Source organism: Aphelocoma coerulescens, chromosome 4, assembly GCF_041296385.1.
Source record: "Aphelocoma coerulescens isolate FSJ_1873_10779 chromosome 4, UR_Acoe_1.0, whole genome shotgun sequence".
NCBI classification, from domain to species: domain Eukaryota; kingdom Metazoa; phylum Chordata; class Aves; order Passeriformes; family Corvidae; genus Aphelocoma; species Aphelocoma coerulescens.
This window is the reverse complement of record NC_091017.1, coordinates 32,321,178-32,343,671: the sequence shown is the minus strand read 5'-3', so window position 1 is coordinate 32,343,671 and position 22,494 is coordinate 32,321,178. Positions and strand designations below refer to the sequence as shown.

The 22,494-nt window shown below is 44.0% G+C and overlaps 1 protein-coding gene across 15 annotated transcripts in view; it reads right to left on the bottom strand.

Moving 5' to 3' along the window:
• Window positions 1-6,591: 6,591 nt before the first annotated feature.
• The window catches only part of EPHA5 (EPH receptor A5), a 208,324-nt gene continuing 192,421 nt past the window's right edge, over window positions 6,592-22,494 (bottom strand). For 12 of the 15 annotated variants that reach the window (XM_069013426.1, XM_069013425.1, XM_069013428.1 and 9 more), the window contains 3 exons: window positions 21,717-21,910; window positions 18,598-18,753; window positions 6,592-10,400 (listed from right to left, as the gene is read on the bottom strand). In XM_069013426.1, the coding sequence (XP_068869527.1) occupies window positions 10,295-10,400; window positions 18,598-18,753; window positions 21,717-21,910 (456 nt within the window). In that variant the 3' untranslated portion in view covers window positions 6,592-10,294. Of the gene's footprint in view, window positions 10,401-12,249; window positions 12,329-14,806; window positions 14,963-18,597; window positions 18,754-21,716; window positions 21,911-22,494 lie in introns of those variants that run through there. The other 3 variants (XM_069013419.1, XM_069013420.1, XM_069013421.1) reach the window with 2 other exon arrangements.

The following is a 22,494-nucleotide window of genomic DNA, read 5'->3' as shown; positions in this document are numbered from 1 at the left end:
TACCTCCTCCTCAAGCAGACGTTGCACCACACTAAGTAGCGTTCTGTTTCTAAGCATGGTGTACACAATGCAGGCCATGGAGAAAAAAGAGAATAGAACTGACAAGAAGATTATACCATCCTTAACATCCAGAGGGAACTCAATATTTTCAAAAACTGCTGTGCCTGGCCTGAAAGGCTGGAAGAAACCACTCTCTACTCCTCCCACCAGGGGCTGGGTGCGATTGTTGAAGAGATCCCAGACAGAGGAGCCCAGACTAGGAAAGCCAAACAAAACTGAGTGTATATTCCGAATGGTATTCATTGCCTCGCAGGTTATTATGCTATAGACATAATAAACCAATAAAGCAATTCTCATACCAGTCCCTGGTTTTAACAGGAGTAACACAACAGGCAGATAGTTCCCCATGTGAGGAAAAATATAGAGAGCAAGATACAGAACCCATGCAGACAAGCTGAGCACCATGGTGAATAGGTTTCTGTTAATACAAGATTGTAATTCTGACTTTCTCTCAGAGCAGGCCCCACGTTGGGCGCCAAATTATGTGCTAGTTTGAAAACAAACCAGTGAGAGGCACCAAGTCAGAATAACAATTTAATGGAAATTAAAGTAAAGGAAAAGAAAGTAAAAGAAAATACTGACAGAGTGAAGATACAACCTGAGTCCCTATTAGGCAGGGTAGTGGTAGCAGTCTGGTGGAATGGTGGCTGCAATCCTCTGAAGTGGTGATCCTGTAGTAGAAGGGGTCTGCTCTTCCTCAGAAAATCCAGCGGTGGCTGTGTAGCTCCTGTCCTCTGGAAATCCAGTGGAGTCCCTTTGATGCTCAGAGTCCCAGTTATATCCATGATGGGATGCTTGGTTCCTCCCTCTGGGTGGAGCATCTCACAATGGGGTAATGAGTCATGAGGCCAGGTGTTGATTAGGCTCGTTAACAGAAGATAGTCCGGAGGGAGTTATCTCTGAGTCATGCAGCAGGACAATGATGGGCCATTAACAGAAAGATAGTCTGGGAGGAGGAGGCAAGGAAGACACTGCCCCACCTGATTTCAACAGCTCATGAGGATGGTAATAGAATACACCTCAACCCAGGACACCGGGTCCTTCCCTTCCCAAGCTGTACTCAGGCTTTCCAGATTTACAGGGATCACTGGGATACTTATCTGGCTTTTTAAAATCTTATTTTTACACCCAAACCTGCTTTCAGTGATCAGGTTTTATCTGTCTTGGGTTCTTGTCTCCCCTTTTCAGCAGTACTGGGGTGTGACTGTCCCCAGATCGTGGCTTGCGAAACCCTGGGGCACTTAAGTCCCTTCTATCACAAAGACAAAACAGCACCTTGAAATAAGCTGAATTTTTCAAGGGAAAGGTCTGGCATTAAAGAACTAGGATGTGGTGCCAAGAGGACTCACAGTATCCCTGGCTGGTACCTGGGGGTCTCAGCTGCTCATGACAGGAGTGCCTCTGTTCCTGAAGAAGCTGAGCTGTTTATCAGCTGTTTATCAGTTACAGCCATGAGGATCTCTGGAGTGTGGATGATAAACTAGCAGGAGGCAAGGCTCTTTTCTGCCCTTGTACCCTCTGCAGCCAAAGTCTGGATCTGAATGTGCTCTCTTGCCATAATTTATTTCTCCATTACATTTCTGACCAGGGCCCCAGCTTTGCAGCTATTGCTGTCAGCCTTTTGTCTTTCTGATTATGCTAACAGCAGCACTTGAATGCTAATTGCCTTTCCTGATGAAGCAATCACACAATTTCGGGGTGCTAGGGAGGGATGGACAATAACGAGGGCTTTGACCCTGGCTGCAGTCCGGCCTGGGATGCAAATGCGGGGGCCAAGGATTCAGAATCTCTTTGGCTGCTGTGTAAAAATAGGAGGCAATGAAGCACAGCTCTCAGGGATGGGAGAAGCATGAAGTTTTTGCAGGACTGATTTCTGTGCCCTGAAGCAACTATGTGTATTGATTTGGGACACTGCACCTCTAGCACTCCCCTCTAGCACTCACCTCCACAGCCCAACTTTGCCTCTGCCAGAACCAACAACCTTTCCCTACACAGAATATTTACAATTATTTTATTTATTAATTTTATTTTACTGTTTTCTCTGGGATACATGTAGCTGTTGCTACAAAAAGATTTTGGCTGTACAGCCCTGTTCTCCAAACCCTGGAGGTTTGGAGAATAAAGGGGTGAATGGACCACTCATGCTTCCCTTTCCCCTTGCTGGGCCAAGGGAAGGACCCACCTCGGCATGTTCAAGACCTAAAGTCACCCAAACCCAGGTGTTAGCAGGTGCTGAGCAAGCCAGTCCCTGTGTAGGGCTCAGTGTACACTCAGCTGCTCACAAACTCTGGCTGTGAAAGCCTGGTTTTCCACTACAAAATACTAACCCCCCCCAAAAGGGTCATTGTTTTCAGGCCAAATAAACATATTCTTTTCCCACCTGAGCACTGTGGATTGACCTTTGAGGTCTGTGAGTGACTTTCAAGCCCAAAAGCAATGGCCAAGGCAGGATGAAAGCCATGCCTGTGGCTGCCCTCCATCCAATTTCTCCTCATTTCTTGCCAAGTGCATGTTCCCAGCCTCTTTATCCAGTCCATTCAATCCACCCTTTCCCTGCTTTGATGGCTGGTGGCTGCCCAGTGGGATGGAACTTGGTGGGATTTTAGCACTAGTGAGAACACCCATCCCTTCTGCAGCCACCCTACACTGCCTCCCTCTTCTCCCAGCTGGGTCATTAATTCATCCTGGGACAGGAACACTAATGAAGGCCAAATCCTTCCCAGTGCCAAACCCTGATGGTCTCCATCTACCCCCCTGTGCCTGGCCCAAAACACTCTTTTCAGCCCAGTCCAGTCTCACTCCTGGACTATTTGCTGCCATTCACCATTTATTAGCCATGCCCTAATTCTTGTCTTAATTAAGAGATGATCACCCAGTGCTTCTTCATGTGTGTGCATATATAGCCATGCATATATATATACACATATATACATATATACATATATATCTCCATACATACATGTATGCCTCCTTCTCCCTCCCTCCTCCAGTAACTGTGTCCAACCATGAATCTTATCCCATTTGAAGGATATTAGCAAGCCCTGAGTAAGTCCTGAGCTCCTACACATCTCATGGAAAAGGGACCACAGGTTGCCACTTTGACAGCATTTTGCCCACTGGATGGGAGAGGCTGCTCCCTATCTTTTTTTTTAAATGAACATGTATTTTCCCTATCTTCCTTTTTTCTCCCAATGAAATATTTTTACCTTGCATGCCCTTTTGCTCAGCGGCTCCACACACCATATTTCTTGAGGAGTAAATGATTAAATATTAGAGCCTGGAGTTTCATGTTTAAATGTCAAGCTTGAAACACAGCACCTCAGAAGAGAAATCCATAGGATTTCTATTTTCTTGTAATAAATATGGTCTTTATTGGGAGCAAACTAAGAAAACGGCAGGCAGCCTATCTCACAGTTCTGCTGCTTTTTTATTTTTCAGCTTGGAAGATTTTTCTTCTGGTTTTGTAGTTAAAAAAATAAGCTTTGAGAGAAATAAGTCATCTTCACCAGCACAAATGCATCCGCTGGCCATTTAAGGGGGAGCTTGAAGAGTTTTGGGGTCAACAAAACCTGGTTAGAGCTCTTAATAGGTTATGAAAGCAGCATGCCAGTGTAAGAAATCACCTTCTTTTCTTACACTCAATTTGCTGAATATTACTATAGCTGATGCTATGAGTAATTAAGCTGACCCCAGCTAGAGGTGAGGAAATGAAGGGGTAAGAAAATCACCTACATGGGTGCCTTGTTCACCTTCCATGGCTGGCTCATGGGACATTCTGGGAGGAAAATAATGAGCCATATGTTAATGGGCTGTAATGCTGGGGCCTGCAGCCACCAATATCCAGCAGCTCCCAAAGGATTTGCACCAGATGCTCCCACTGGCAGTCACATTATAGAGGCAAAGGGTGCGTTCAGTGAGCATCACACACTTCACACCTGTTTCTCAAAGGCCTTTTTTTCCCTGGAAACCCTATGGCATGCAATAACTGCAAACACACCCTGGCTTGCTATCACGGCTGCAAAACAAGCAAAGCTTTTTCCTGGCTGCCATGCTGCTCCAGCTCCCATTTCCTACCCAATCTCAGCCCGGGATTGTTTTGATACCTGTCTTCATGTACATGAGGTTTCAGCTCTGGCAGCAGACGCATTATTAAAATTGCACACTTGGAAGCACACATGCACCTGCTGAGGGAACTGCCCCAGGGAACACCACCTTTTCAGCATTCATCCCTGCACTGAGTTTTCCAGTGGCATCCTCTTTTCCCAGCGTTACCTCATTCTGAGCTGCCTCTCTGTGCCCCAGTGTGATTCACTGTCTGCACTGATCTGTCTGCTGGTGCAATAGTTTGTCCTAGCATCTCTGTAAGTCCCACACCACATCTGAGGCATCACAGATAACATGGTTTCTCTCCTGCCACCCACCCATTTTACCAAGCAGGAACGACGTGTGCCCTTCTCCAGTCCTTGAGGTCCATCTCCCTCATGTCGGCAAAGATGAATTGTTCTGGGATGAGGTTGTGCTGTTTTGCCTGCTTCTTAATGCACCTGAGGGTGACTTTGAGCAGGCCCTGTTGACTTGAATAAATCTATCTCATTCTTTCATCTCTTCTTCTGCTTGCTGGTCCCTTTTTTTTTTTTTTTTTGTGGAAGTATCCAGTCACAGTTTATGCACTGCATGCTATTTATGCAGCTCAGCCCATGAAAAATACATGAAGAGTCCCTCACTCTTTCTCCCCACAGCTTCATAAATCTTGCATTGCTTTCTGCATGGCAGCTCAGCTTCATGGGGTGATGGGGAGCAGCCTCCCCGCTGCTCCTGCCCTGGGGCCGCAGCATCCCCTGGGGATTCTGGCATTACAGGCTTGAACCCTTCCAGCTTGGTAGAAGAGGGGAGAGGTTCAGAGCCCCCTTCAGGCACAGTTTTATATTATTGGATAGGAAAGTAAGACCAAGTTACTGTTTAGCTGCCCTGCAATGTCTCCAGCACAGGGGTCATCTTGCTTTGCAGCTCCTTTCAGCTTTACTGAAAACAAGAGCGATGCAGAGAATATTACCCTGAGCACAGCTTGTTAAGCATTCACGAGAGCTGGTGTTTGCGACTCGAGATGCAGCTGCGCATTTATTCAGGGACCAGACAGAGGATGTTTAGAACCACCCAAAAAATAAGTCAGGCACATGCTTAAGGACCCACTTTGAAGATAAAGCACCTTACCTTTCTATGCAGGTATATTTACTAGCTGGTGCCCACAAAGTGCAAGTGCCTTTTCTCACTCAGAGCCCAGCAGAGGAAAATAATAGGCGAACACTGATTTGAGATTTGTTTAAGAGCTGGTTCCAAACCAATCTGACCACAAAGGCCCACGAAAATTGCCTAATTCCTTAGTTCTCACTTAAAATGGAACATTGTGGAAGGAGTTTGCAGCAAGCTCTGATTTTTAATGGAAGTTTCCCTATGCTTGTATTTTCCCTTTAGTGGGTTCTCTGCCTCCACAAAGCTACCAGGGATGCTGCCTACATTGGCAAATTAACAATTCTTTCCTCTGTCCTCAGAGCCCCTCTGATTCCTTACAGCATCTGCCACCATTGTAGTCCAGCAGCAGACAGACTCGAGCTGAACAAGAAAACACTGAGTGGGGACTGGCGTCAATTCAGAGGGATTTTATCCAAGTTTGCTAACCCAATTGACCTTGTGCTCCCTTCAATATATAAGGCAGCATTCCCCCACTGTCCCAGCCTATCATGCCTTTCCTGGCCACAGTGTGAGTGTACCACTACCCATCATCTGCCACAGTTTCCTGGCATGTCAGGGGAAACACTATCCTTATCCACACCTCTTCCTTTTGTCCTCCAGCAGTGGACAAGAAGATGGTGGCTGCCCACCACCACCTCTGTTAAGACCCTTCCCAGGTCAATCTTTTCCCCCCTGGCCCTTGGCCTTTCCCACCTATGGCTTTTCTCACCTCTCTTTAAGGCTGGCCCATGCCCCTCTGAAGCATGTGGTTGCCCCCAAATCCAAGAAACAGGGGATGTGGTGGTGGGTGCTCCAGCTCGTCATGGGTTTGCTGGGGTCCCACCCAAAAAAAATTCAGAGAAAATCAGATTTTGGGAGAAAAAAAAAAATCACAAAAAATGGTATTTCTGAGGGATATGTGGTCAGGGACTGCTCTGGGGCTTGCTTGCTTGGTTTGGCAGGCCCTTTGCCCCAGAAACCAGACAAAAAAACATATTTTCCCCAAAAAACAGAGAAAAACAAAAAACAGGGAACAGCCTGTAACAAGGCAGGATACATTCATGTGGGTCTACATGTCTCGCTCATCCCAAAGGCCTCTCTTTCCTTCAGGGACCACAAGAGTAGCACCAGATCTGCATTTAGGAGAGAAAAAATACAGAGAATTTATTTCCTTTCCAAGGGGGGAAATCCTGATGCTTTGTGAAAAGTCGAGGGCTCAAGGATATGTGTGATCCACAACTGGATGTTGCTGTTAGTCAAAAGTTTTTATTTTTATGAAAAAATAGAAAATTTCGTATCTTACACTACAAAAAACCCCATGAACACAAACAAAATGCACAGAGAGTATCCAAAGAGGGGGAAAGGGGAGGAATAAATACAGCAATGCTACAGTCTCCTATGAGTTAAAACACTGATTTAAGGAGCTGAGGCAGATGCTGCGGCTCTGGCAGTGCTGGATGCACCAGCTCCTGCTCTACCTGCTCTAAGGAATTACAGGAAAGGATTGGAAACTAGGTGTTAATCTTAAGACTGATACTGATGTATTTTACATATGCCTTAACATCTAATTTCAAGTCCACAGCAATCCAAGGAGTCACAATTTCTTGAGCACTAGGACTTTCTACATTATATTCAACACTGAATAGACAAAAAAAATTTTTACCTTCATCTTTTATTCTTCTCACTATTAACATATAGGAGGAATAAATAAAATTTTAAACTGATTTTTTTTCCCTTTTATATCAGTCTTCCTTTTCTATGCTCAAGTAGTTTTTCCAAGTGGTAGCTACACAATGAAAGGGTGTCAGTCTACACAAGCCTTTCTTGGGGACACTTCCTTCTCCCAAAATGAAAAACTGTATCAAAAAAAGCCTTTTCACCTTTTGGATCATTTTAAATACCTCCCTCTCAATTATCAGCAAAATATACTGGAAAAAACCAGAATTTGTTGCAGCAGTAGCGAGCTGGAAAAGCAAAATGCTTGGACTTACCATAAGCAGGAAATCCACCTACAGCCCCTTCCAAGAACATAACCTGCCAAAAAAGTTGCTGTCCTCTTGTTCTGCTGCATGCCAATACATATAATCATGCCCAACACACGAAGTACTTGCAGTTCTTGGATGGGAACTGAAAACCTCCATTGTCTCTGGAATTTACTCATGGACATAGAAGCTGTAGCCTTTGGACCCTACCCACTAAAACGACATTTTACTTTTAGCTCCGAGACAAAGTCTGTTAATACAGAGATCTGTAGCAAGAACAGCTCTTGAAATAAATAGAAAAGGTTATTTATTTATTTATTGGAGGAAGCAAGAAGAGGTGCCCTATTTACAAATGCAGTCTGGCTTAAGAACAGTTTTGTGTTCCATCGGTTCATCATTTTGAAGGTTACTCCAGCATTTGGTAGGTATCCCAGCAAAACAAATGATGAAAAGGGGATTTTGCTTTTAAGACCCCAGGAAAAAAAAGACCCAAGTTCAACTCCTCCCACAGAGCCAACAGGAAAGGAATGAGTGGAGGTGATGGGCAGAAAGTGCTATATATTTGCTAATAGCATCTCAGTGCCGCCAATGGATGCAGGCAAACGAACAATTCCTCCTGATGAAATAAGTTGTTTCTGTCTTCCTACATGTTATTTTCCCAAGCGTTGCAGACAGGGAGGCACAAATAATCTCAAGACTGTTCTGCTGACAGCTCTAATAATCTTATTTATTATATGACAAATCTCTTTTCCGTGCCGAAATTGTTATGTCTTGCTACCCTCTTCCTCTTTTGTGTTCTGGTGGCTGCCAAAATGAAACAACAGGATGAGAAATGACACCATCAAGATTTGTTAGACCTCGCTGTGGCTCCTCTCCCTCCTATTTCTCCTGATTCCTGAGGAACTCAGCAGTAGCCTGCAGAGGAGGAAGGGGCCATTTCAGAACAGGCAAATATTGCCTGAAGAAGCCCTGCTGTAAGCAAACAAAGCCCTGCTGCTAAGAAAAAAACCACTCAGCCTCTTCTCCTAGATGCTTCTCTTTTTTTAAAAAAACATTCTTTGTATCAAATCTCATCCAAAGGCTGGGGGGAAATGGAAGAAAGACTTTGAAACAGCTGAAGGTGCCTTGCAACACCTGTATTCTGCAAAACATGAAGGACACAGGCCTCCTTTTGGCTGTTTGAACTCTTTGGGCTTGGCTCTGCAGCACTGGGGATGAAGGGAGCTACAGCAACTCTTTATGTTGATGTTTTTGCTGAGGAAGGATGCCATAAGATGCTATCCAAACTCTAAGGAAGCAATACATTTACAGAAACAACAAACCATTGCAGTCCACTGAGCTGTTTTAAAATCCTTATCTTTATCTAAGTCTTCACAAAATAAAAGCCCAACCTATGAATACCAAATTAACTGTGCTGTTTAATCCTATCTACAATAAAAGGAGGACAATCCCAAAATAGTTCTTGGTGTGATTCCCAGGGGACTGGGTTGCCCTCAGGCCCCTCTGAAACTACCAGCCATGGGCTTTAATGGATACATTGAACCCCAGCTACAACCAAGTCCTGATCTGAGCTGTGCTAGCCCCTATGAATGGCATCTCCTTGCCCTCAGGATGCCATCGCTGTGACCATATTGGGCTACTCTGCTCTTCCCTCCCCTCTGTGCTCTGCCCCAAAGTGGCCAAGTCCACAGCCAAACCCAAAATGCCAGGAGACATCTTAGGACAGTACAGTTCCAAAAATAATCCCACTCCCACCACCGTGGGAGAAATACTACAAAATATCCACACTGGATGACCACGGGCTCATTTCCACACTGTGCCCCAGGACTTAACCCACATCATCAGAAAAGGAACAATTCCAACAAAATTCCTTCCTTCCAGCTAAAACCATCTCGTGCTTTGTCTCCTGGACTCCGGGAACAAAGGCGATGGCTGCACTGGGTGAGGCAATCCCATGCTATCATTGGCCAGGACACAGAAAAATCAATGCCACGTTGTCACTGGAGGCCACCAAGAACCAGATATTTTACTTCCCTTCTTCTGGATGTCCTCAGCCCATGGTGTAAAGGAAGAGGGGGGCAACATCTTTTATTTAAGCAAACTCCTTCTACCTCATATACATAATCAAAACTCCTGAAGGCTTTATGTGTTGCTTAAACCAAACCGCAGCAAAAATACAAAGCATAGGGGTAACACAAAAGGGAGGCTGAGTAAAAGAGGGAGGAAAGAAGGAACCAAACAAGGAAAGAGCTCCAATCTTGTACCTGATGTGTAGCAAACTGTACAGTATATACATCTTCATCATCTATTATCCTCCCCAAAGAGCAAATAAAAAGAACTTGGTAACACAGAAGGAGGAAAACAAAATATACACCCTGTATTGTATTTGCCATGGAGCAAGCAACATGTTTATATGCTAGTCTCTATAACTCAATGCTGTGTAACAGCATTTTCTTTTCTTTTCTTTAAATTTACAAAACAAAATATCTATTGAGAAATAATCTAATCATATTGCTCTTCAATACACTTCTGTAGACAAGTAAGACTCGAAGTTATACTTCAGCAAACTGCAGCTATTGGGAGTCCATGAATGGCCACAAAAATCCTCCATTCAAGTCAGTCCTTGGAAGCATTACCATGTGCTGCTGTAATTCAGTAATATAAAGGTGCTATATATATTTGTACCTCCCATGTACAGACAACATGTGGTGGAAGGCTTCTTGTCATCACCGCTGAAGCTTAAGAGACTGGTTAACCTCACGTACAGCAGATTCGTTTCCATGTTCCATGCATCTTACACTGACTTCATGAAAATGAGGACACAAATAGGAAGAAAAGGAAAACTTAAGTCAAACACTGCTTTAGAAATGCTGCAGCAGAGGCCAACGTCCTTCAGTTACAGAAACCACTGAATTTCCCTTTTTATCTTTTCTTGATTTTTTTTTTTTAGTCAAAATAAATCTCAGGGCTAGAGTACAAAGTGCAGGACCGACCCACTTGAGGAAGCAACTTTAAAAACTGTGTTACAACGGCACCATCCCATTCACCAACTGGACCTTCATCTCTTGAAGGCTGTTCATTATCTTCTTCTGGTGACCAACAAGTGTCACTCCCAGACGTCTCAAATCCCTGTGGGAGAAAGCAGACGTTGGTTCCATGGACCTCTCAGGCACACGTCGCCGCGCACACCACGCGCCGCATGCGCTGCTGCCGCTGCCAGTGCCTACCTGCTACCACTGGCAGCTCCCGGAGCCAAGTTTAGTTGGCAAGTTTTATTTTCCCCATTTGTAAAAGTTTTTTTTTTACAGCTGACAGCATCTCACAGAGGTGATGTGATTTGAACGAGATCACCTCGCTGGCCAAGGAGAAAGGCCAGAGAGAAAAGTGTCAGCATCATCTTTGGCCAAGGATTCTGCTAGGCGTGAAAAGTCCTATTTCCAAGAGAAAAGCCATGTAAGAATGCCCATGTTGCAGTTTCCTCTTCTCATGGGAGAGGCTGGTATTTGATCTTGGATATGAGCAGTGAGGAGTGAGATCAATCCATGCTTTCTTCCTCTTCAGATGAGGGAAAGCCAAAGAAACACAAATGGCAAAAGCTTCGAGCATGGCCACCATCCTGATGACCCCTTAAAGTCAACAAGAATTAACAAAGCAGTTCGCCTTTGGGTCTTTGCAAATCTTCCCATAAACCCACATTTGTTTTTTCTTTGGGGGGGCGGTGAATTCTAGAAGCCAAGGGCATTTGTGTTGATTCTGCCTACTGGGCTCACTATAGGAAAGCTGTAAAATAAGATAGTTTATGTAAAATGCAGGATCAGGAGGAAAGATTGTTATCAACTCCACCCTCCAAAATTCAGGTGTATAGATGAAGGTAATCACCTTCATATGATTCATGTGAATGGCATAAAAGAGGCACCTCCAGGGCACAATTTATCCCATCCAAAGACAGGAGTGGGACAAGTCATCTCCTGGAGATACTACCACAGGACCTTGGGTTATCAGATGCAGTGACACATCTAAAGCCAGGTAAGGCCATCAGTTACGGCAGAGTATAATTGTAGAGATTTCTTACTGCGTGGAAAAGTGTTAACAGAGAAATTGTAGGAATAAAAGCTCAGAAGAAACATCAAGACAGTTGCATAAATGTTTCCAGCACAAGACACAGAAACTAATGTTAGAGAAGCAGTTTGAGGTGTTTTGTCTGAAGACTTCCACTAGAAAAACAGCAGTCCCTAACTTTCTACCTCAGGACTGCACTGAATTAAGGATGTTTCTAAGTTGTGCCTTAGGTTCCTGACAATACACTCATGAATCCCAAAGCTGCTGACACCCTGTGTGCAAGTCATTTAGGAGAAATTTCTCCACTGAAAGCCACTGAGATATGACCTTGAACATGCAGCTGCATTTTGGAAACCACACTGCTGCATTCATGCAAAGGCTGGGAATCCCCAGCAACACCTGGGAGCCCAACCATCAGCTGAGACATAATTGCAAACCTGGCCTACAGTTCACAGCAGGGCCGTGTGCTGGACTGCAGGTGAGCACGTGCAAAGAACACCAAAACATTTTCACACGAGCTACCCATGGAGGTGTGCCTCTCTCAGCAGCTTCACATTGTGGACAGAAACTCCTGTGGAAGTACAACCAACCATCCATGTCCACAAATTACACAGATGAACACTGATTTGAATAAAAAGCAGTCTTGAGTGAAGGCTAATACATTAACACATAAACTAGTTGAAGCCAGAAGCTAGATCTGTTCTTCTCCAAGGACTGTCATGTTTTCTGCCTTTTGATTTGGAAAATACCAGATTTTTTGCTTCAGGCTAAACACATAATTTCATTATTATACCCTTTTTTGGCAATGCTTCTTGATGATGCAAAGGGAAATCATAACATAAGGGGCAGAGAGCAAAGGAGGTCAATGAGACACATCGGCAGTGCTCCTTACCTGGCAGAGAAAAGGCTGCAGCACCTGCAAAAGGTGTCTGCCTTCTCAGGGGGACATGCTTTCATTTCTGCCTCCACTGAATTGTGAAACTAGTTCAGCAAGCCATCTTAATAATGAAGGAAAATGAAGTAATGCTATTGTTACATGCAATTTATTTTATGTACACAGCACAGTTGGAAGTTCACACCAGAGGTCAGAAAAAAAAACCCAAACCAAACCAACCCCCGAAACCAACACAGTATAGGACCTAACTTTTAAAAGAGACAACATCCATCTTCCCCCTGCTGAGTCCTGCTCTGCTGGCACTTTTTGAAAAATCAGCTTTTTTTTCCCAGATATCTAAAGTGCAAGCTGAGCTCTTTTGAAAATCCAGTACCACGTATTTCACAGATGTACTATTTCTGACACTCTTGCATGTTATGCTGGAAAAAAACAGCCTGAAACTTGGAGAAAAGCATGCATGTCTTGGCCTTTCACACACAGCCCCATCAGTCTAAGAAACCCCCCACCCAGTTCACTACACAGCCTTTTTTTTCCCCCATATCCCTTAACTCAGTATCCTTGAGGAGTGTCTCATTGATTTACAAGAGAGAAAGAAGAAAAAAGAATTTCTGGTTTCAATATATTAACTGCTCACCAGGGGATCCAGTCTTTTTTTCTTTTTTTTTTTAATATCAAATCCTCTCAAATGTGAAGCCACCAGCCAGAAGCATGGAGGACTCCTCAGAGAGGGAGAAAAACACTACTGTGGGGGTCTTTCACCTCAGCAAAGATGAACCAGAAGACAACAGCTCCTGAACCAGATGCTCGCCAAGTACAAAAGTCAGCAGCTTTATTCAAAAGCCACCTTGCACATAGCAAAGACAGCAACTAAACTTTCTAAAAACTGCCTAGAGAATGCAGGAGCTTTAATTCTGATGTTTGTAGCATGACTTACAGCACATTGCACACTCCCATGCATCCAGTGCTGAAGGACTTAAAGCAGTGTAAGGCAGAAGATAATTTTGAACAGAATTGGGTGTGCAAACCAGCTGATTTGGGGACAAAAAAACCCCAACAACTTCTGTGTCAAAGGGCTGCAAAGCAACTGCCTTCAAGCTCCAGTCCAGAGCTGCCTGGCTCATGTGATGGCAGCCAAGTGGTAATTTCACTGGGCTCAGCTCTGCAGAGGAGATGTGAGCAGACATCCACTGGGGCTTTGCAATAAAAATGTGCATTCCCTGCAGGAAAAGGCACAGCTAAGACCCATGGGCAAACAACACCTGTGATCAGGACCCAGGCTGCTCCTCGCTGTGGAAGTGACCTGACCCCTGGTGTTGGGCTTTGTGTGTGCCTCTGCAGTGGAGATCCGTGCACCCATGTGCTGTGTGGTCTCCCTGCTTCAAAATACTTGGCCTCCCCAGCCATGAGACAACTTTTATTCTTGTTTTAGGGAGAAAATTTATCTTTTCACTTCTTTCATTGATGTGGGGCTGAAAATGAAAGCAGGCAGGAATATGAATCACTTGTCAACAAGGTATTAAAAAACTGACCTAAGTTTACCAAAAAGCCAAGCAAATAAAGGGGAAAATTGGTGTCAGCTCACCCCAAGCAGCCTGTACACAGCTGCATGCATGCTGCTCTCTTACCACGGCCTTGCATGGAAGCCCAGCTGCAACATGCCAGTGACAACACGGTATCCCCTTCCCTGCAATAGCCTCCATTTGCAAGGGTTGAATTCACAGTCTCCATGTTGTTGGAAATAGATTTTAAAACATTTTATTTACAAATAGAACTACTTATACACCATGGACCAGTTTGCCAAACACAGTGTAGACTAGGACTGGATTGCCACATAAAATACAACCCCCTCACCAGCTGGTTTAGTCATGCAAGCAAAAGGGCCACAGTCCTGAAAGATCTCCGTGGTCAGCAGCTGTCAGCCTACCACAGATATTTTGTACTTCATCTCCCATCCAGGGCAGATCTCACCACTCTTCTGCACGTGGTGTAACTACAGTTGCCCATGCAGACTGGGACTACTCATGGAGTTAGTCAGTTGTCAGTTTGAATGAGGGGAAACAAGAAGAACCTCAAAGACCTTCAGACGATGCTAAAGAGAGAGGAATCCACTTGCTAGGGACTTTTGCATGAAATGAAGACTTAAAAAAATTTGTTTTAAGAGTTCATCTGCTCTTACTCATAATTCCCATTCTACTTGATTACAAGATGAGAATTTGTTCTGAAGCAGACACAGCATCACAATCCCAGGACTGAGATTTCAGGTTAAGAATAAGCATCTAGAGCAGGTGAACTCTTAAATGTTCTTCATCCAGTATAACTTTTAATAAATAATTTATTTTATTTTAGAAGAAAAATATATACAATGCAAAGCAACACAACACATATTATTACAAATATTCAGAGCTCTTCATCTAATAACAAACAACAGGGTGTCCTGAGATTCAGTGAGTACAGATCTTTCAAAAGGTGAAAATATGTAGTCCACATGGTTAGTAATTGGTCCAGTCAAGGGTCAGACTGAAACTCATGTCATGGATCTATCTATTCTTGAGTATTGTCCTGGTAAAGTTATTCTTGCAGTGGATTGAAAGAGCTCCAGACACACTCAAAGTCACTAGGTGGTCCACAAGTTTAAAGAGCAGGTCTGGTCCACTGGAAAGGCTCCCTTCAAGTCTGATATCCAGTTGGAAAGAGAGGGTGGAGGGTGAGGCTCCACTTTTCACAAGGTGATTCATCCCTTTGCAAGAATTAGAGCTAAATGTAGAAATCACTCTTTGTTTGAACACATACATTTTCAGGTCTTTGGTAATCAGGCAGAGCTTAGGACTTGGGGTGATATTCATCGATTCTAGATTTTTAATCTTTTGCTTTCAGAAATTTGTCACCAATACTACTCTTTTCTGGAACAAATGCATCAAGCCATCAGTTTGAAAGAATCAGAGTGGCAATCAGGATTCTGCTTTTCATGTCAGGGGAGGAAGGATTCAAAAAAAATGCTGAACATCTCTCTCAACCAGGTCCTGTAAAGAAGCCACAAGCTGGGCACCCACAATTACCAGTCCTGTCAGTGTTATGGCCAACTCCTCCTACAGCACTAGTCGTTTTTTTTCAGTAGATTTTAGAAAGTCTTTACATTTATCATGTGGTTTTTTCCCTGCTTTTTCTGGCAGCAATTATCCATCTAATTTCTACATCTGTCTCCTGCACGGTTTCAATTTGGTGAAGATCATTTTGGATGGTATTTGAAGGCAACCTCTTAAATTGTAAAGACTGTTTTACTGATGTCATTTGGGGAAAGCAAGCTACTTTCAGATGTTCAGATCATCTTTTCACCCGATCCCCCCAAGTCCCAGCTCTGGAATATACAGAACAGTTGCCTCTATTAAAAATGACAAGGAACATTTAACCTGAATTCTCCTTTGTAGAGTACAAAATGTTTTGTTTTTCCCTTTTACAGGGAGAAAAAAATGAAAACCTCCAGAAAACCAACCCCTCTCAGTATATCAACCTTTAAAGAACTTTGCTTGTTCTGGTGTTTATTTTCTGGAGAACCCACGAGAGTCTCAGCTGAGCCCACCAGGAGCCATTTTTCTCCCTTACTTTATTTTTTTAAGGGCAATCTGCCAGATTACATCAGCCTGAGCTCAGGACTTCAGTACATGGCACTTTTCCTCTTAAGCTGCTATGATGGTTTCTCTTTTTTCAACAGCTGAGAATTCTGCTGTTTTTTCTTTTTTTACAATATCTGAGAGGGATGAGAGAACTTTTGATTTGGATGGGTATTTGGCTTTTTGATTAATCTTCCACAGTTCTCCCAAAACCAGACCTGAGTGGGGTCAAGCCTTCTTGCCAAGCCACCTCTGCAATGCAAAGGTGTGTGGGCTGACAAAGAAGAATCAAGCAGGTATCTATGCAAGAATCTCTGTCCACAGGCAGCTGGGGTGGGGAGGGAGAATTTATCTGCTGACATGGATAACTAACTAGCTGGAATAGGTTTCAACCTCTTTTTCAGTTTCAACTGAAATGGAAGATGGATCCATGAAATATGTCCTTCCAGTTTAAAAAACCCCAAAGCTCCCCAGGCTGCCAGGCATCAGCTCCTTTGCACTGCTCTGCTGTTCTAAAAGCCTAGAAGAAGGCTGAAACTGAACAGCTCAGACATGTTGTCTCCACTGGGACCAGCAGGATGCCATTTGTGCCATAGAGAACATCCTGGGACCTGGTGAGGGGGCCTTCGAGGAGGTTTGCAGCTGCTGAGGGTCAGAGCATCTCTGGCAGCTATGATTTTATTTAAAGATTTTCAAACCAACTTGCCTTTCTGGCTAAAACTGTGCAGGTAATGGGTTTCTTGGTTCATTGCCAATCAGAATCACCCTTTTAAAGCACTTTTTGCATAGCCTGAAAAGATTTTGGGGGACATTTTTGAAATTTCTGGAATACCAAAGAGAAAACATAGGGCAACAGTTAAATTTTAAAGTCAAATTAAGGATCTTATTTCATAATCTGAAATGTTGCACTTTGGGAATTTGGAGGTTAGGAATACTTTTGTCAGCAGCATGGGATGCTAAGACGGTGTAGGAGGGATAGTAAGATTGTTTAAGTTACCCAAGTAAGTAAACTTCTAATTTGCAGTTGAAAACACCCACTAATTTGGGCTTCAAGTCAACATTTTCTGTGACCCAAACAAAAGCATTTTACTTCTGAGCATTTTGTGTAGAGCTCTTGAAATTGCAGAAAATTCTAAAGAGGAACAAGCTAGAAGCTTAATTTTCTTCTTTGATATGACTAACTGAGCCAAACAGTGATAAATCTGTGATGTATTTTAGACAATCTGCATTTTCCAGCAGAAGCTGCTCTGGTTGTATGATTGGGGTGGTACTGTAGAGGGGAATGCTCCAATGCTTTCCTCTTCTCTTAAATTACTGCTTCATCCTATCCCCCTTCTTGCCACTCAACCTTTGGCTAGATCTTTCTGCTATGTGGACTCTGACCAGCCGGGGGATGGGTGCCCTTTTCCTTGGCCAGTGCTTGTAGATTATCAGTCTAAACTGTGGAGTCCTCAAAAGCCCAAGTAACATGACACATAATTGCAGGACAAGGCTGGGAAATAGCATATAAGAGTCCCAGGAGCTCAAAACAGGATCTAGGTAAGAGTCCATGCACCCTGATTTCCCAGACAGCTCCTAGAGAGGATTTCATCCCTTGCTCAGGGTTTTCATGAGAATGGCTGAAAAAAGACTGGATGAGTCCAGGTGTAAGGGGCAAATATTCACGATGTGAGTGGAGCAAATAAAATGAGTGAGAGCAGATACGCTCCTGCACTCCCTCCATGTATGTAATGGAAAGCTGAACTCCATGGAGATGCCACCGACCTGCATCACACTCCTGTGCTGTACCGTGAGCTCCACAGCACTGTGGCAGACAGGAGGAAATGCTGCTGTGGGGGTTCTCTGGGGTGGGGGGGATTTTTCTTGGTGTGTTCTTAGTCCTCAGCAGCAATTCTGTATGTGCACTGGCAATCTGCATGTGGTCAGAGGAGACACAACCTTCTCCGAAGCAGCAGAGTATAGTTCTCCACATTCTGCCTTAATGCCAGCAGTATACTAAGCTCAAATTAACCCAGCTAGAAAGGCAGACTTTGAGGTGAGTTTGAGACAGCGCGGGCAGCAGCAGGAAAGTACTGACGCAATTACACAAGCAAGGCAGGCAATTAAAGGTGGAGCATAGCAAATTAGCAGCCCTGAGGCATTTACCAAGTCATTTGAAGGCTGTTGCCCCAGCTGCAGTCACACCCACGTGCAAAAACCAAGGGCACATTCAGAAGAAAGAGTCTCATTCAGGAAGCCTATCCTCTAGAGCTGTGGGTTGCTGATGTTCTTGCATTGGCATCAACTGTTATCTATTTCTGTTAATGCTGAATACTATTTCCACACCTTACTGGGCTTCACTGTTCACTTGGTTATATCCAGATCAGCCCTGAAACCAGCTTATCTGCTGTGAAGCCAGCATATCTCAGCAGGGACTCTGGCACCTATAAATTTACTAGTAGGGTAGAGGGCTTGTTTTATTGGTAACCCCAAATAATCAACTGCTATTGTGTCAAGAGGATGGCCTGGAAACTACAGAAACTCATGCATGAATTTCTGTGAGCAGAGGAGCCAGAGTACTGGCTGCCAGTACAGTGATTGTAAGTTTTATTACTGCCTGCACTTGTTATCAATAGGGATGCTACAAGGGAAACTGCTGACTGCAAACACAGTTTTCCCTTTCTGCAGCCTCATCCTTGCATATTTTTGAATGTTTTGTCTTTCTCCTCCCTCCTCCCACTGCAATTCCAAGAAATGAGGTGAAAATGATCTGGACACTACTCACTCTAGGGTCACCTGAGCCACTGCATCCATTGAACTGTATCCATTCTCCATGAAGATCTCCGTGTATCGGCCCATTTTGATGGCTTCCAGCCACTCACCCACCGACCTGTAGGCACCACTCCCGACTGGACTGTGCTCTACCAACAGATTTGACACTCTAAAGACAAGCAAAAAACAAAAAAGCAAACAGAATCAGCATTGAGATATACACATGACTCAAGTTGCTTGCATTTTTTTATGGTAAAGATGATTATTTTGTTCCATTTCCAGTGATTGCTGCAGCCAAAATCCTCCCAGCAGGCTTAATATGCAATGTATCAAACACACCACTTCACCTGCAACCTCACCCATTCTTGAGATAGTTCCTGCCATTTCAGGTCCTCACCACAAGCAGAAAGAGGAGGAGAGGACTGGCATCTATCCCAGTTACCTCTCGGCCACAAGTAGGCTCCCCCAGTCACTCCTACTTCAAAGTCTTCACTTTGACGATTCCTGCTTTGCTCTCTTCCTCTGCCTTTAAAGCTCATAATTAACTTAAGACAGCGCAGAGCCTGGAAGCTGAAACCCAAATTACATTTCCCAGCAGCGGCCATCGATGGCAGGCAGCTGTTAACAGTCCAGGGAGCATTAACAGTGCAGGGGCTGCTCCTGCAGAGTCACGGGGGGGTTCGGATGCCGACAGCATCCAACGAGCCTGCAGAGAGCAGCAATGCTCCAGCCACGCTCCAGCCTGCAAACAGAGGGATGCTCCTGCTCCCGCACCCTCACTCCAGATCCTGCCACGGCAATTGCTCCCTGCTCAGCTATGCCACGCACGGAGGAAGCAATTCAGGCAAATAATAACCCTTCACCGCGGCAGGAGCACCGATACAGTACCTGGCACAAGCAGGGTCCACCACCCCACTAATGATGTGCAGAGAGCAAAGAGGGCTTGTCCAAGGTCAGCCAGGAAAGAAACTAGATTTGTTCCCTGCTTTGTAAAACGGGACACACAGCTAACACAAGATTATTACCCACAGGTAAAAAAACATTTTCTAGGTCAGCCTCTGATGATGGCTATTACACTTAAAAGACTTTCAACTGGAAGGAGAGCTGGGATATTATATTATTATAGCACTTCAGGAATCTTCATATATTTTATGAGCACATTAGTATTATTTGTTTATTTAATAGCAATGCTGAAGGGTCTAATAAAATGTGAATACTTGCAGTACCGAGAACATAATGGCTTCCCATAACATTTTATACACATGAGAAATTCAAAACTCCTAAGTAATCATAATGAGAAGTGGATTTTCATCACTAATGTCAGGAGGTACCTAGTGATATCATAGCACATGCTGTAATGTAGAGAGTGACTTCCTCCCTTATTTGCATTAATGAGAATTTCCATAAAGAACACATTACATATATTAGAAAAATCCTTTACAGCTGCTCTGTATTGAAATTATGATTCATTTGGAATTACTATGGTCTGGGCACAGCAATCTGTGAGACTAGAAACCCAGCCCCAAAGCCTGACTGTTCAGGTGCTCCATCCATATCAAACATTCCCACATCAGCTCTGAAAAGGAGAGGTTTGGAATTGCATGGACCCATTCATGGAGTAAAACATCAGCAAAGTGCTTAGCAGCTCAAGGAAATGGTTTCCTGCCTATTTTCCTCATCTGTATTAACAGTTTGGTATAAAAGAGTGCAGGAACATAACAGGTCCGGAAAATAACTGTTCTGAGTTGAAAATAAAAGAGAAACCTCACATATTTCATGCTGTCATAAACCTTTTCCTGCAGGTTTGCTGGCACTGACATTGCATCTAATTGCTAATAAGAATAATTTCTTCTTCAGATGGTAAATGGTACATGTAAAATAGCCTGAGGAACCAGATCTAGCTCGTATTTAAAAATTAACAAAGATTTGAGGTTCTTCTCTTTCAGTGCACGAAATGCCACACACAGGGACATGCCACCATAGGGATATCCAGCTGCAGCAGGTGAGACATGCCACATGCAGCTGTGCAAGCCTCACTGGGAAGGTGTGGGGACAAATGACTATAAGCTCACAGCAGTCCATCTGCTTTGGTCCATACCACCAGTCTCGCCTAATCTTATCTCCCTCATTCCTGTTCAAAGAAAACAATGTATCTTGTTTTGTCCCTCCTCTGAGAATAAACTTTTCTGAAGGGCCTTTTCCACTGTTAATCAGGGGAACTCCACTGCCATCAGTGAAGCAGCATTTATATATATATATATATGTGTGTGTGTGTGTGTGTGTGTATGTGTGTGTGTGTGTGTGTGTGTGTGTGTGTGTGTGTGTGTGTGTATGCAAATACATAAATTTATGATCTTGCAAGGGACTGTGTGATTAGCAACAGCAATGGCTCAGAAGTAGTTGTGTGCTTACAGTGAGAACAGAAAAAGCCTCTCCAAGACTGTTTAGCTCTTTCTCTCCACATGCAGCTTTATTTCTTGACTGTGTTTACGTTACTTGTAGCTGTGTAGCTGTTCAGATTCATGTTTAAATACAAACTGGCTGTTCTATTCACTTGATGTGGTTTCAGCAAAGGGTTTGTGTACAGCACTTTGGGAACCAGAGACCTCCTCTTGCAATTACCAAGACTCTCACAACTTGTAGAGGTGGCTAGCATGCCTGGGAATAGTTGTGGAAGGATGCACCTGGACATCCATGAGCTTTGCACATCCTAAGTTACCCCAAGAGACACTCTTCGTTTGTATTACCAAGACAAAGTCAACAGGCAGATAATTGGAGCAGTATTTACTGTCTACCTCATGCACTCAAGTCTTGCCTTCTCTAACCTCGCGGTGGAGCACAGGTAGTTTTGTCACATGCAAAGTACTGCTGAAGCTCCTGTTTCTGAAAGACAGACCACAGTAATTTTCTTTGTGGTAGCAGCACTGCATTTAGAGTAAGTGAATTGCTCACTTGGCTGCCAACTGCAACAGAAAAAGGTGATTTGAGCCAACTCCCCTGGACATAACGAAGCTGAAGGAGCATCCACCCACAAACACACGCAGGCTAAATAATCAGAGGGAATCCAGCCCTAGGGGTGGGTATTCAGACAAGGAGCTTGCTCTGAGAAATGGTTCTGGGCTGAGTCTGTACCTGCTTGATGCATTAACCAACGTCTTCAAGCTGCTCGGGTTACGGATGAGCTTGTCCAACATGCTGACAATTTCGTCAAACTTGGGCCTGCTGTTGCGGTCTTTCTGCCAGCAGTCGAGCATTAGTTGGTAGAGAGCAGCAGGGCAGTCCATGGGACTTGGCAGGCGATAGCCTTCCTCCACGGCTTTAATCACCTACAGGGCACAAAACGCAAGGCTTTTCTTCCCCTCGTCTTTTTCCCAAATGCAAATTGACTTTAATGTAGAACTTTGGGATTGGTAACATGCTCACAAAAAATCCTGCCACCCCCCAACTCTGCACAGGAGAGGCAAACTCAGTAAACCCCTCTATCTTTCGTATTTTCCATGGGATGAGTTGAATAACTTAATTTTTAGTCATTGCAAGATGAATCTAGAAAGCCGAGCCACTGCTGCAACCAGGGGGCCAGATTGCCTGGTTGCACTTGTTCAAAGCTCAGTTGTGGTCTCTACTGTATATACCAGGAAACTCCTGGAGCCTATTCTAAGTCCATGAAAAAGAGCCTACAGGGCTTTCTGGCATCTTCTTGGAGTGCAGTGATTTTGTTTATTCAGATGTTGGCTTCTTTTTAAATGAAAAGGCATATGCTAGACCACAAATTTGTATTACAGTAATAAAAGTCTGACTGTATTTCAAAAGAGACTTTGAATGCTAATTGATGGATGGATTCAAGGCAGAGGCAGAACAACCATCTCATATATCATTCAATACTGTCTGGGTCTAGTAGTTTCTTAGTGTG